Source organism: Polistes dominula, unplaced genomic scaffold (genome assembly GCF_049000335.1).
Source record: "Polistes dominula isolate Pdom_NZ unplaced genomic scaffold, Pdom_raw_medaka contig_79, whole genome shotgun sequence".
In the NCBI taxonomy this organism is placed as follows: Eukaryota; Metazoa; Arthropoda; class Insecta; order Hymenoptera; family Vespidae; genus Polistes; species Polistes dominula.
Window position 1 is genome coordinate 1326582 of NW_028300916.1, and position 14949 is coordinate 1341530.

The 14949-nt window shown below is 29.2% G+C and overlaps 4 protein-coding genes across 4 annotated transcripts; 3 read left to right on the forward strand and 1 right to left on the reverse strand.

Annotated features, from left to right (window-relative positions):
- Positions 1-334: 334 nt before the first annotated feature.
- Positions 335-4286, forward strand: akirin. The gene is made up of 5 exons (XM_015336019.2): positions 335-834; positions 1740-1933; positions 2085-2247; positions 2325-2381; positions 2580-4286. The coding sequence occupies exons 1-4, from the start codon at positions 657-659 to the stop codon at positions 2333-2335; spliced, it is 546 nt and encodes a 181-aa protein (XP_015191505.1). The 5' UTR covers positions 335-656; the 3' UTR covers positions 2336-2381; positions 2580-4286.
- Arr2 (arrestin 2) lies at positions 4179-6668 on the forward strand. The gene is made up of 7 exons (XM_015335890.2): positions 4179-4338; positions 4472-4593; positions 4681-4980; positions 5077-5304; positions 5388-5576; positions 5658-5826; positions 5901-6668. The coding sequence occupies exons 1-7, from the start codon at positions 4272-4274 to the stop codon at positions 6044-6046; spliced, it is 1221 nt and encodes a 406-aa protein (XP_015191376.1). The 5' UTR covers positions 4179-4271; the 3' UTR covers positions 6047-6668.
- Positions 6669-7168: 500 nt separating this feature from the next.
- On the forward strand, positions 7169-11652 carry Sas-6 (Spindle assembly abnormal 6). The gene is made up of 4 exons (XM_015335888.2): positions 7169-7556; positions 7769-8295; positions 8398-9146; positions 9241-11652. Exons 1-4 carry the CDS (start codon positions 7368-7370, stop codon positions 9783-9785), a joined length of 2010 nt encoding a protein of 669 aa, XP_015191374.1. The 5' UTR covers positions 7169-7367; the 3' UTR covers positions 9786-11652.
- On the reverse strand, positions 11260-14535 carry Plekhm1 (Pleckstrin homology and RUN domain containing M1). The gene is given in 4 exon segments (XM_015335887.2): positions 11260-11761; positions 11835-12470; positions 12551-12984; positions 12987-14535. Coding segments are annotated over 4 exon segments (2142 nt in total). The 5' UTR covers positions 13894-14535; the 3' UTR covers positions 11260-11596.
- Between the last annotated feature and the right edge of the window lie 414 nt (positions 14536-14949).

Sequence of the window (14949 nt, forward strand, 5' to 3'; positions counted from 1 at the left end):
CAATGAGAATATTGCTTATTGACTTTCAATCGTAAATATTCTTAATTTATTGTACATATATACACCTCATTAAAAAAAAAAAAAAACTCACCAAATATAAGAATATAAAAAATAACATATAAAAAAAAAAACAAAATAAATAACATAGAAAATTAATAAATAAAAAGTTAAGATTATATCGATGGAAATCGGACCATAGACATGAACTGACCAATCAGAAAGCGTGTACTTTGCAATGAAAGGTATTGTACAACCCTAAAGGTGCACTTATATTTTCTTAAATATGTCTTCTCATCATGAGAATCGGACTTAGGTTGCCTGGAATGCGAGCATAACGAATAACAAAGATGGTGCGTCGATGCTCGAAGCATTCGTTCCATGATCGTTCTTAGAAGAGGAGTCGTGCTGACCAGCCATATTGTTTCACCGCAGTGTTTGTTTTGGTGCAACCTAGATTTCATATTGAAAAATCGAGGAAAATTAATACGGCGCTGAGTAAATTAGACGGGTTTTAAGCGAAAATCATATTTTGGGGCGTTGTACAAGTAACGGTGATCGTGCGGTCTTTTCAATTGTTCGCTGTCAGCCGAAGGGGGGCTAATCCGGTATAATCTGGGTGTCAGTCGACGCGCACGAGAAACGGCCGAACGAAAGAAATGGCCTGCGCTACTCTAAAGAGATCCTTGGAGTTCGACCCGGTGCACAGTCATGGTCGTCCTAGCAAGCGACGAAGATGCGTCCCTATGTGCGTTTCGCCCAGTACATCGACGCAGAACAGTCCAGGATCGCAAAATCCCTCGCCCTTCGGCGAAATTACTCACAAACTAACTCCTGGTAATTACTATAGCTTACGGCCATTTTTTTTTCTACCTTACTTTACGATACGATGACAAGTACTAGGGTGGTAATAACATTTTTTCAATGTGATATAAAAAATACTATGCTTCCCTGTTATTCTATTGTATGGCCGCCACCACCACCACCACCGCTATACTACTACTAGAAAGAAGGGTGGGGGACAGGATACTTCTGAAGAACTTCTATGCGTGATCAAATTTTTTTAAGTTATCTTTCTTTCTTTTATTTTTTTTCTTTTTTCATTTTCGTTCGTACGTATTACTTTAAGCCATTATACTCGGTTTTCAGTAAGATAATAGACTTTTTAATGATTTTTTATTTCTTTTTTTTTTATCTTAATCGTCGTTCTTACTCACAGATCGAATTGATCATTTTTCAGATATGAAATTTAATAGCATTCGTAAAATATAACATAATAATTTATATATATATATATTCATACAAATAAACTTTTATATTATCTTTTCTTTATTTTTTTATTTATTTATTTTTATTTTTTTTTTTATATAATTTCTTTTTATATATGACAGTGGCTACTGGAATTAACGCTCGTGCGCATGCGCACATATGACGGATAAGTAAAATTAACGGATTTAAAGCTTTGAATTTTATTCATTTTATTTGACAACGTATAGAATAAAAAGTTTCGTTAAATATTAAAATACGACAATCTAGTTGAACATTTAAACAAACTAGTATATATATATATATTTATACATACAAATAAATAAATACCCACAAATGTTGTTGTAAGATTATATCACTATATATATATATATATATACACACACACACAAATTTATGTATGAATACCTGTCTCATTAAACATTTACTAAGCAAGTGAAAAAAAAAAATGATAATGTATATTTTCTTCCAAATAGAAAAAATGGCTGCCAATATCAGAGAAGAAATTCGTAGACTGCACCGACGCAAACAATTATATTTTAATCCTCAAGTAAACAATGGAGATTCTTCAGATATGGAAAGTCCTTCCGGTCCGTCTAGCCCATCAGCATGTGCTTCAAATTCTTACACTCATAGCGGAAAAGAAAAGCCTCTTTTTACATTTAGACAGGTATACAAAAATGTATACATTATTTTATTAAATGAACAATATCTAAATATGTAATATTACGTTTCTTTTCTTTGTACTATCGTTACTATATATTACTTACATATTATTTATAATATTTATTGTTTCTGTCCATTATTAATAATTGTTTTAGGTTGGCTTGATTTGCGAGCGGATGCTTAAGGAACAAGAAACACAAATTCGAGAGGAATATGATCAGATCTTAAACATGAAGCTTTCAGAGCAGTATGATGCTTTTGTTAAATTCACCTATGATCAGATACAGAAAAGATTTGAATCTGAAGCTGCGCCAAGTTGTATGTAACAATTGTTTTTAGTATTATTTATTTTTTTCACAATTTATCTGTATATTTGATATAATGTTCAATTTCAGATCTATCCTAAAAGAAGATTGTTATTTATAAGGACACATTTCTTTGATGAATATTATGTGAGATTTACTTTTAAACTTTTTATTTAATTATTATATAAATCCTTATTACTTTTAATTTTTGTTTGTTATTTTTATTTTATTTCTCTTCTTAGAATTAAGAATTAATTATGCTGACATATGAAATTTATCATTTCTGTAATTCCTTTTATCTATCTATAATTTGATTTATAATAAAGATTCTTTATCCATTTATAGATTTGTACTGTGTGAAACAAATTTTGCTTCAAGCAATTTTGCTGAATACGCTGTGCCACCTCATTCGAAAAATTATCTTTAGACAGACCCAGTATAGTTTACTTTACAAGTAAAAAAATAAATAAAATATAAAAAAAAAAAAATTAATAAAAAATACAAAAACCTTGAAGAAGGAAGAAGAACATAGTAAAGTAAGTTTAGTAGACTCACACTGAATAACAACCAGACTTAAAAACAAAAATTTACAATGTATACTATTGAACTAACAATATTTGTACTGTCACACATAATTCAAGTATGGTGGTATCAGGGAACTGTATTACGAGAATGTTCTTATATAAGAGCTGATGCGGTTGAAATTAATATCTTAAACGAGGCTTGAAGTACTGTACTCAACAATAGCCCCTAGAACATTCATGTGATAGTTCTTTGTTAGTGTACAGTTATAATGCTACAGCGTCTCAAATATTTTCTTTAAGAAATGCAATAATTAATGCTTGTATACTACAAATTTGTAAATCATGTGTCATTATTGTAATATTATCCATGACTAAAGGAAATCGCTGATTCAAAGCAAAGTGTACAAGGAGAAGATTGAAATGTATTAAAATGTGTCTTTTGTTTAATTACACAAAATCGAATGAGTTTCGATAAAAATATAATTTTTTTAAATTAAATGTTAATGTTATTTTGAATTTTCTTATCTTTTTGTTTGGTATACATTTTTTTTTCTTCTTTTTGTTTTTAGTATGTACAAGAGTTCCACGTGAACAAAACATATATATTTGTTAGCATTAAGATTATCATGTAAAATTATTATGTAAAATTGTACGATTAATGGAGCATTATTAAAATGTATGAAAAGGTTGATTATTGAAATGGTTATGCGATACTATATAGCTAAAATACTATTTCAAATCAAAACATGATCTTTTCTTTAATATATGTAGTCAATTTCTTTTTACATATGCCTATATCTTTATCTAGTATAAACATTCTTTATTTGTAATAAGAGTATAACGAGCTGTAACAATGCATATATTGTCAGATCGTACAAACTATTGTGAATAATGATGACGATAATAATAACAATACGAAATAAAGATTTCTTAGTATTCTTTAAAATTTTTTTGTTCCCTGTAAACATTTTTCTTTACACACCATCTCCTATTTTTATAATAGAACGTAATATGAAATATTAAGTCTGTTTTTGCAAAAGTTTCTTCTCATTGTTTTAAATAAAAATTTATTATTCAAATAAATATCATGAGATAAAAATTAGAAAAACAATAGCATCATTCGCAGATATTGTTAAAATTAAAACACATTATTACGAAGCGCGTATAAAAACTATTAAAAAAAAAAAAAAAGAACTATTAGCACAGAAAATATATGGGAAAAATTCTTTCACTTATGATACTAATGTATCATCATTCTTTTAACAGCAAAGCATCTGGATCACTGAATAACTGAATATGAAACAAAAGACGTAACAAAGTTTTTTTAACTAGATGTGCATTATAAATCTTATTAAGTAAATTGCATAATGAAATAATGTAATTAGTAATATGGCTTCAAGTTGTGAAGCCCCTGGCAAGGGTATATGAAGGCACCACCGAGACGTTTGGAATTGTCACTTCTGGTTGGGACACAAACCTTCACTAAGCAGCTTAAGTAGAAAAAAAGTGCCAAATGTTCCCTATCTTGTTTTTGGCTTTCGTTGTAGCCATTAAGGTATTCAAAAAGACCACGCCTAATGGTAAGTGCTATAACACTTTATATAAATGTAAAATTATATTCATTATAAACCAATTAGTTTTCAAAAAATCAAAACTGTTTACCCAAATTTATTCTTCTAATATAATGAGTATCGTACATCTATGCATTAACAGGCAAGGTCACTGTTTACCTGGGTAAGCGAGACTTCATTGATCATCTAGATCATGTGGATCCTATCGATGGCATCATTGTCGTGGAAAATGATTACCTCCAGGGACGAAAGGTTTACGGACAGGTTGGCATGATATACAGATGTATTTCCTAAAATGTTCTCATACAATATACAAAATAATTCATATAAAAATTTATTATTATTATTCAGGTAACTACAACCTACCGCTTTGGTCGAGAGGAAGATGAAGTAATGGGTGTCAAATTCAGTAAAGAACTGGTCCTCTGCAAAGATCAAATTGTTCCTTTCAAAAAGGAAAAACAGGAAACGACTGAAATTCAGGAAAGATTATTGAAACGACTTGGACCAAATGCCTATCCATTCCTCTTCCAGTTCCCTCAGAACTCTCCAAGCTCTGTTACTCTTCAACCTGGAGATGACGATCAGGGCAAACCATTGGGTGTTGATTATACTGTTAAAATTTATGTTGGTGAAAACGAAGAAGACAAGGTAATTTAAGCAAAACAAGCAAGGAATAATAGAAAGCTAAAATTTAATCAAATTCATATAGAGAAAATAACAGAAAAATATTAATTTTGTTTCTAGGGCCATAAGAGATCATCCGTAGCATTGACTATTAAGAAATTACAATATGCACCACCAACACGAGGACGCAGACTTCCAAGCTCTCTTGTATCGAAAGGATTTACTTTCTCTCAGGGCAAACTTAATTTAGAAGTAACACTTGACAAAGAAATTTATTATCACGGAGAAAAGGTGGCAGCTAATGTTATCATTACAAATAATTCTAGAAAAGCAGTGAAAAATATTAAGGTATATTATATTGATGAATATAAACATGTTCAAAATATTTCATTTATCAAGAGATTTAACTAAATACAATATTGTAACTGCAGCTCTTTGTGGTACAACACTGCGAAGTTACTATGGTCAATGCTCAATTTTCACGACATGTTGCTAGCTTGGAAACTCGTGAAGGTTGCCCAATAACTCCTGGTGCATCTTTCACAAAACAATTCTATCTTGTACCCTTGGCTAGCAGCAACAAAGATCGCCGTGGTATTGCTCTTGATGGACACCTTAAGGTACTACAAATATAATAAATGTTATAAAATTGTATTCTTCATTGAAACGATTTACTGAACTCTAATTTTCATATATCATAGGACGATGATGTAAATCTTGCATCTTCAACCATGGTGCAAGAAGGTAAATGCCCTGCGGAAGCAATGGGTATTGTTATTTCTTACTCTGTTAGAGTCAAATTAAACTGCGGCACTTTGGGAGGTGAACTGATTACGGATGTTCCATTTAAATTAATGCATCCTGCTCCTGGTAAGAAAATAGATTTTATTTATAATCTTAAATATATGAATCTTCAAATGTACTATTATTGTTTGCTATCATAGGATCTGTTGAAAAAGAAAAGGCCATGATGAAAAAGAGCAAGAGCATTGATAGGGCTCGCTATGAAAATTCTTGCTATGCAAACGATGACGATGATAATATTGTTTTTGAAGACTTCGCACGCCTACGCTTGAATGAACCTGAATAAAATACCTGTATATATATGTATGTATATATATACCACATTCGTCAAGAGAATCTTCAATTTTTCAGTAATATAATAGCATGTATTATAGAAGGTAAAACGGAAATAATTATGTATTAATATCTGAAAAATATGGGATTCTTTTGACGAAAGAAGTGGGTAACCTATAATGAAAAAACTAGGCAATCAATAAGGTAAATTGTTAAATATAAAAATATTAAATTGTGATCAATCAATTATTTTATTAAATACATATAATTATTATATGCATATTATGGAACGCTAATAGAAGAAAAAAAATAAAAATAAATAAAAAAAAACGTAAACTACAATATAAAAATAAACTCATATCGTCAAGCAATTTTCGTGCGATTGTGGTGGTCGCACGAAAATTCATTCAATTGACGGCCAAAAAAAGCGAGCTTAATAACGATAATAATTTATATCTAATTATATTAAAAACTACCCCGTCTTACCAGAAGTGACATGTATGTTATTAATCATAATTTATTATTATGCTGTATATCAATATGTTTCTTTAATACTAATGAATATTAACTTCATAATATTGTTCAGTTATTATTACTGTACATTAGAATGAAAATAAATAAAATATAAAAATATATATTAATTGTTATAAATGATTACCTTTTTGAAATTATCTAAATGAAAATCTTACACATAATAAACATATGAAAATACACATACGAATAAAACATAAACCTATACAAACACAATAATATTTATAAATATATATATACACATATAAATAAACAATATCACTTTTAAATTACTTTCACCGGAGATACGAAAAATTAATCACTGCATTTATTGCAACTAAATGTGCGAATAATTATAACACACTTAACCTAAATTATAAAATTCATATTATAATATATATAAATAATTGTGATATAAAATATATATTATAAACATAATATATATATTTTCAATTATTTGACGTATGTCACTGTCATAATTATCAGCACAAATATTAAACCACGTGGAACACTTGTTAATCTAGTTGTATTGTATCAGTGTGATAAATTACTATAAATGATAGTAGAATTAAGATAAACGAAAAGAGTGGTGAAAGAAGTAGGAGGGGATAAATAATAGTTACGGCGCGTGTTGTTGCGGTGGCAGCACTTGCGTTACGCGTGCGTCGATTTTTGATGTATAATTTGAAACTTCGTTCTCTCGTATCTAAAGATATTTAAAAGTTTTCAAACAGATGAATCGAAAGTCGAATTATTTAATATTATCATTGAAATTAATCAATTACTTGAGTTTTACAAATGTTTCGCAAAAGTGCTGGTGAAGGATGAATTATTTGAACAGTATAGGAGGCAGCAGTACGAGTGCTGATTCTGGCCTCCAATTGAACAATGTCGAAGTGTTGTATACTAAAGTGCAAAAGGTTTATATAAAACCTCAACATAAAGAAGAAAGACAACGTGATCTTAGGGTGAACGTTGAAACTCATGCTGGGCTTAGTCCTGTTTGTCGTAAGGTATCATTTATTTTCTACAAATAACCTTTTTACGATATGTCAAAATTCTCACAGATTTCACTTATTAAATATTAATATTTAATACATTCCTCAACATTAACATGTTTTCATATAGATCAACTTGTTATTAAACTATTATTATTATATAAATCATAAAAATAATTGAGAGAGAAAGTCTTAAAAATGTTATCAAATGCATCATTTTATTTCAGAGTTTATGTGTTTTATTGTCAGACGATGATGATCCTTGCTTTTTATATTCTTTGTTTATTGCCGAGGAAGATTTTAAAGTGCTGAAAGCTCAACAAGGTTTATTAGTCGATTTTGACAATTTTGCAACGCAATTAATATGTTTATTAGAACAATGCAATGTACCTGGTACCAATGTGTCAAAAACACCACCCAAATTTCTTTTGCTATTAGCAGAAGAAAATGGAGAATGGACATTAAAACTGGTTGAAACTAATAATTTTAAACATCTATGCCATTTGAGTTTAATCATATCTCCTGCTAATGATTTCGATTTGAGAACTCATATGGCTATGAAAATAAAACAATTAAAAGAAAATGTTTTACAGAAAAATAGAGATGTAGTTGGTTTAGAAACCCGATTGAATGACTTGACTATTAAATTTGAATCTAAGACTAAGGAATTAGATCAATTAGAACAAAGATATTTAGCTGAAAAAAGTCAAATTCAAATTAATTCTTCACAGCAAATAAGTATTGAAAAGGATAGGTAGATATATTTAATTATCATATGATTTTCATGCTTTCTATTTTATTTATACATTATATAATGTTTTCATAAATTGTATATTATATATAATTTGTATAATAGATTTGCTCAAGCAAGACTGGAATGGCAACGACAAAGTGATAAAGACAAAATGGAATTAGAACATAGACATACAGAAACCATAAAACAATTACATACCGAACTTGCTGAATTGCGTACACAAAATATGAGTTATAAAGATAAATTGTCATATCTTGAAGCCACTAATAAAGAACAAAGTAAACAATTGCAGAATATTGAAAAGGAATTAAATCTTGCCCAAAAAGAATTAGCTCTTTTAAAGAAACAAAATTCAAAATTAGATATAGACTTTCACGAAAAAGATAAAGCTGTTAATAGTTTACGTACGAAGGTAGCTGTACTTGAACAAGAATTAAAAGATAAAGGTGTAATTATTAACAAACATATGGAAATGTTAAAAACAGCAAAAGAACAAAAACAACAATTAGAGGAACTTTTGGCTGATAAGGAAGGCCAATTACAACGCAAACAAAATTCTTTGAGAAGTTTAAGCGATGAATTAGTAAAAGCTAATGAAATATTAACAAAATTACAAAATGAATTAGCTTCTACTAAATCTAAATTAAAATTAAGAACAAGTATAGCATTGGAACAAGAAAGATTATTAGATAATAAACAAAAGGAAGTTGGTCAATTGGAAAGCAGAATGGAAATTGTAAATAAAGATATTAAAGAGGCAAAAGTAGAAATAGAACATTTAAAAGAACAAACAAAAATATTGCAAAATCAATTGGAAGAAAAAGACAAAATAATCAAAAATAATGATAATGGTAAATGTAGTAACTTTCTTCATTTTTATAAATATAATATTCTGCAATAATTCATTATCATTATTTCATTAAATCTGTATATATTTGATTACAGTAATCAATTGGTTGAATCGTCGTTTAGCTGACAATCAATCACCACTTCAGAGCACTACTACTCCAGCTCCAGTTACTATTCCATCATCAGTACAGTTAACTTTACCAAGATCAAACAAATTATATGCAAATAGATTTGAAACAAGAACACCTGCACCTGGAACTATAGCACCTAATACATTATCAGGGTTGCCGTTAAAAAATCCAATAGTTCAAAATCCAAATATTAATCAAACTACTCGTACAACCGCCAGATCCATGGGAGTAGGAGATAGTACAATGGGTTTGTCTTCTATTAACAAGACTGGACAAATTTCTAGTACCAGTACACCGATGGATCGTATTAATACTCTAAATAAATTACCAGGGAATATGCCAGGTATGTCATCTGTGCCAGCTATTGTAGAAAGTAATAATCCATGCATATCTTCTAATGGAACCAAAACAAAAGGTTCAAATGTAGCATTACAAGGTGGGTTAAGAAGAGCTGGTCTGTCGGACAAACAAATTTTGCCTTCAGCTTATTTCCCTAAAACTTCACATTGACAAAGTTGTCGGTCACATTATGACAAAAAATATAGTATAATTAAATAATATAATATATGTAAAAAAAAAAAATGTTATCTAACAAAGTATTTTTTTTTAAATCAAAATATTTAGCTAATTAATATAACAATAATGCTGCCATAAGCGTTGAATCAAAATTATAAATTAAACAACGAATGTGGTAGTATTTTAAATTTATTATTAAGTGAAAAAGTACAAATGTACAAATAAGGTATGATCAAGATAAGTATTATTACAGGACGTTTTTTAAAAACGAGAATTTAATACTTATTAGTATCATAACCATATAAATAGAAAATTTTATACAGTTTGACCATGAAAATTGCACAGAACAAACACATATATATATATGCATAGTTAAGATAGTATAATGTTCGATCTCTCTCTCATATTATAAACATATTTACAACTACGTATCTATACCTGAAAAAAAAGTTTTATATAGTACCTTCCGCTTCTCAGTTTTTACTGAGACAGCAGGTCATATGTACCTGTATCCAAGCATGGATTGAAAATTGGTACTTTTGGTGCGTAAACGAGTTTTAAATTTAGACAATGACTTTAAATAATATTTATAAAATGTTTTTCTTAATATATGCCCTGAAGTATCAATTTTAAGCAGTAACTGAAAATAAGGTTTATAATAAAACCTACAATGTGCGTGCGTCATGTTAATCACATTTTTATATGTTAGAAAAAATTATAATGATCACGTATTAATAGATATCTAACAAAGGCATAATTTAATAATATATACATCCAATTAAGACTGTAATTACTATGATAAAGTAATTAGATCTATATTACATTCATCAATTACATATAAATTAAATATTAAGAACTAATGTGTGCCTTATATACAAGATAGACTGGAAAAATTCGTTACATTCAAACTTTTTAGAAGGTTTTTCTACAAAAAATGTTTTAATATATTAGGGCAATAACTAATTAAATACTACGTATGAATCTCTACTGAACAAATATTTGTACATGCGATGCAATGGATTGTTTCTAGTCTACCAGGTATTTCAATTTTTATGACTTATTATTTGCACAGTAGTAAATCAAAATATAAATTTTAAATAATTATAGTCCATGTATTAATTTTTTAAAAATAGAATTTCGATAAAAATAAGAATATGAAGAGCTTAAACATGCCAATTTATTAAAATACACTGACAAACAGTATTAAATGTAATAGATAATGAATAAGTCTCTAAATTTCATGTATTTTAATACTTTTTGTATATAAAATTCCAATAAAAAATAATGTTATATATAGAAATATTTGGCTGATAATGCAATTATCAATTTTATTTTATAAAAACTTTTTTCTTCAATTATAATCAATTATAATTGTTCTAAAATATAAACAGAGATTTCTAAATACAATAAAAGTACTTCAACGTGTTAAAAGTATTTTATAATTATCAATAACTATGCCTCACTCACATAATGGGCAATTATTTTATTGTACAATATACATTCAAATTAATAAATATTCACATAATTATTAATACATATTAAGAATCATCAAAAAATATATAGTCTAAAATAATAAATTTTCTGTGATTTTTATATATGAACTTTATGAATATTTATAAGATCATTTATTCAATAAGCTTGGGGCTTAGTTAGACAGACATTTGCTTAATTGCTTTTTTTTTTTACAGTGTACCAGTACACATGAGTGACTACTAAAATAATAACTAACAATACTGTACACATGAAAAAAAATAATTTATATAAATCTCATAAAATCAAATATGCTTTATCAAGATAATATAATATTAGTCGATATTATTCTCAGTCGTTAATTTAGATTCGGGTGGTAATTCTGTACATTCCATGTCCAAAAGAGGAAGATCCATTCTTTTACGTCGACGTTCGCATTTTGGACATGGTTTGTATGCATTTAAGCAATCTGCATGAAACACTGCATTGCATAATCCACACTGAAATAATTTCATGTTTATAATATAGATCTGACATTTTTCATGAAACAATCAGTGAAATTGATATACTTACTCTAAACGTTGTATCCATATCGAAGGGATAAATAACTTTAGGATTATTACACACTTCACAAATAAATCCTTTTTGACTACAAAGCCAACAATTGATCACATGATTTCGTGCAAATTCAACTACTTTTTGTAATTGTTGAGCTAGAGTACCATTGGGTATATCAAGAAGATCAGAAACAGAATACTGATGAACATGTTCATATAAATAATCTCTGGGAGCAACTTTTCTTTGCAATGATTCAATAACAGGCTCACGGCAAGTAAACAAATATGCTCTCAATAAATTCAATTGTATTCTTAAAGATTGTAATTGTGCCATAACATCCACTGCCATATATATTTTTGGATTCAAAGTTTTTAAATCCAATAATGTGGAACAATCTTTCAGGTACTCTGCAGCTTTTTGACAAATGGTATAACGTTTTAAATCCCAATTATGAACAATACGTGATGGTATTAAATATTCCCCTTGTGCCATACAATCTGCACAATAATAATTGGCAGAAAAAGAGCAAACATGAGCTTTTGAAAATGTCATACCAATAGCATGGTCACAATTGAAACAACTGTAATTTTGCATGTCAAGGCCCTTTTCTCTTGGTAATTTTCCTAATTGTTCATCAAAATTTATAACAATCTGTAAATAAATTGTAATATAATATTATATATAATTTGATAATGTGTAATATATAAGTAATAACATTATTACGTTTATACCTTAGTTACAGTTGGAGATTTAACTTCTTCATCGATGGATTCTTTTTTTGGATATTTTTTTAAAAATTCTTGTAAATTCGGTACTATCACATTACCACTAGTATGATAGCTTTGAATAAGAGCATCATAGGTTGGTCCATCACCCGGAGTACGAGGAGCATCTATTCCAGAACCATGAGATATCACAGATGAGGTCATAGAAGATTCACAATCTTCAAATGAAGTTGACCATCCTAATCTTCCAAATAATGAATTTCCTACAGTAGTAGACATATTATCGGTACCAGCGTTATTATTTTCTTGAGGGCTATTACTTTGATGATCATCTTGAATAACTGAGGTATCATTGATGTCAGTAGTCATAGTTTCTACATCCTTTTTAGGCGTCCCACTAGTTGATACACTTTTTGTAACTTCATTAGTAGTTTCTTCTTTTTTTCTGCATTCACTTTCTCTATCTTTTTTTGTTTAGGTGTATGTGTTGGACTTCCATTTCTATACTGTGTAGTATGATGATTATTAGAGATTTTATCTTTTAAAATGATTTTTAAAGCTTCATCTTCCGAAATGCCAACTAAATTATTTAAAGCAGATTGCGAAGAATTAAAGGAACCTAAACTACCTATAGAACTTGCAGTTTCTACTTCTTCAAGATTGTCATTATCAGTCAAATCCGTAGTTATGGTTTTTGCTATATCTACTGCATTAAACACAGGACAAGATTTCATAGGAGGTGACCATATACCAGCTAAAAGCAGAGGAGTACTTGACCAAAAATTCAAGAGACTACTATTGCAAGCCACTTCAAAGTTTATATAATCCAAGCTTTCTACCAAACGTTGAGCAACATCTATTAGATCAGAATCTCTGATGAAGGCAGAACGATCATAATATGGTTTCAAAGCAGAATTATCTCTTCTTATAGAACACAAATAACTTGATAATAGACCTTCGTTTAAGGCCAGTCGTATCCATGCTCTGCAATAACCCACTTCAGTGGAAACTTGAGTCAATGCTTGGATTTGATCAATAATTTGGCGATGTGAGAATACTAGTAATGGGCCCCAGAAACTTGGTTGAGGCATAGCGTCAAAATCAGGCCCACTGAGAACTTCGGTCACTCTATTCAAAAGACTGTCCTTTAGTCCGTGTAAAAATATAGCTTCCAATACGTAGCATAATGTCATTGCTTCTTCGCAATTTCCAACTGGTTCTCCTTCTGCGACACCTGGTGCACTTTGCATCTCCATCACGCTTGTATTTAATTGTTTTTGAAGGGATTCTCTCACTAATATATTTCTTCTGTTTGTTAGGGATTTGACTGATTTTAGAAGAGAATTCATTTTGAATAATATCTCTTGTCACCGATATTTTAATGAAACTTGTATTATTCCATTGGTACATTTTTGTTACTCGATGATAAGAAATAATCGAGTTATTTAAATCGATAGAGATAATATCTTTATATCAATTTCATCGAAAAAGAATCATCCGAATTTAAATGATGTAAATTATATTCACATAATTCGAGCATCGTACTTTCACTAATGAAAAAACAAGGAAGTGACCTCAAAACAAATGCAATCATTATGTGATAAGTATGGAACGTGAACTTCGAACCAGTTAACGTAATACATAACAATGTTATCTCTGTTTCTTCCACCCTTCCCTTTGATGATGTGCGTAATAAATATAGGTTAGGTACAATAATGGTAAAACATATCACAAACAGTACAACGTGCGATAAAAGTTCGATGAATTTAACGATCGTCGTTCATGTATTTTAATAAATACAAGAACGATAAATACTTTTCAAGATTCCACGAGTATTAATTCTTTTTTATCTTCAAATATGCCTCTCTCGAACTTAATCCAGTCTGTTCGAAGTAATAGCAAGGTCTGTAATGTTAGGACAACGCAACGTCATCGCTTTCTATGCAGAAACACTGTAACAAGGACAAAACTTTTTCCCCTTCTCTTCTTTTTCTACTACACCTTCTATTATTCATTGTCAATAGTTTCTATGACAAGCGATAGATAGCGCTGGTAGTAATCTCAATGCTTTGTTCCTTTTACTACAAAGTCAGGTGCACTTTTGCAATACATCGTTGCACCTGGCAATCGTTCTCTTTCTTTTATCTTAAAAATTTTCTTAAATAACGCCTGCCACGAATAGATTTATATAAATATATTCAATATATTCCGAATTTTGTAGTTAGCTATATTTCATTGGATCTATGCAAAAATTTCAAGTAAATAAATCTTCGTTATGTAACTTTTTACTATCGTCATTTTTTTTTTTAGGAAGAATGATTTTAAATTATAATTCACCTGTAAGTTTTTGCATACATGAAATATAAATAATGATTTACATTTGATTTATTCCATTTATTTCAATT

Excerpts from the sequence above, each read along its gene's own strand:
- akirin (XM_015336019.2), top strand. The coding sequence starts at position 657 with ATGGCCTGCGCTACTCTAAAGAGATCCTTGGAGTTCGACCCGGTGCAC. Across the intron at positions 835-1,739 it reads TACTCACAAACTAACTCCTG|AAAAAATGGCTGCCAATATC; the intron begins GTAATTACTATA and ends TCTTCCAAATAG. Across the intron at positions 1,934-2,084 it reads CTCTTTTTACATTTAGACAG|GTTGGCTTGATTTGCGAGCG; the intron begins GTATACAAAAAT and ends TAATTGTTTTAG.
- Arr2 (XM_015335890.2), top strand. The coding sequence starts at position 4,272 with ATGTTCCCTATCTTGTTTTTGGCTTTCGTTGTAGCCATTAAGGTATTC. Across the intron at positions 4,339-4,471 it reads CAAAAAGACCACGCCTAATG|GCAAGGTCACTGTTTACCTG; the intron begins GTAAGTGCTATA and ends ATGCATTAACAG. Across the intron at positions 5,305-5,387 it reads AAGCAGTGAAAAATATTAAG|CTCTTTGTGGTACAACACTG; the intron begins GTATATTATATT and ends TTGTAACTGCAG.
- Sas-6 (XM_015335888.2), top strand. The coding sequence starts at position 7,368 with ATGAATTATTTGAACAGTATAGGAGGCAGCAGTACGAGTGCTGATTCT. Across the intron at positions 7,557-7,768 it reads TTAGTCCTGTTTGTCGTAAG|AGTTTATGTGTTTTATTGTC; the intron begins GTATCATTTATT and ends ATTTTATTTCAG. Across the intron at positions 8,296-8,397 it reads ATAAGTATTGAAAAGGATAG|ATTTGCTCAAGCAAGACTGG; the intron begins GTAGATATATTT and ends TTTGTATAATAG.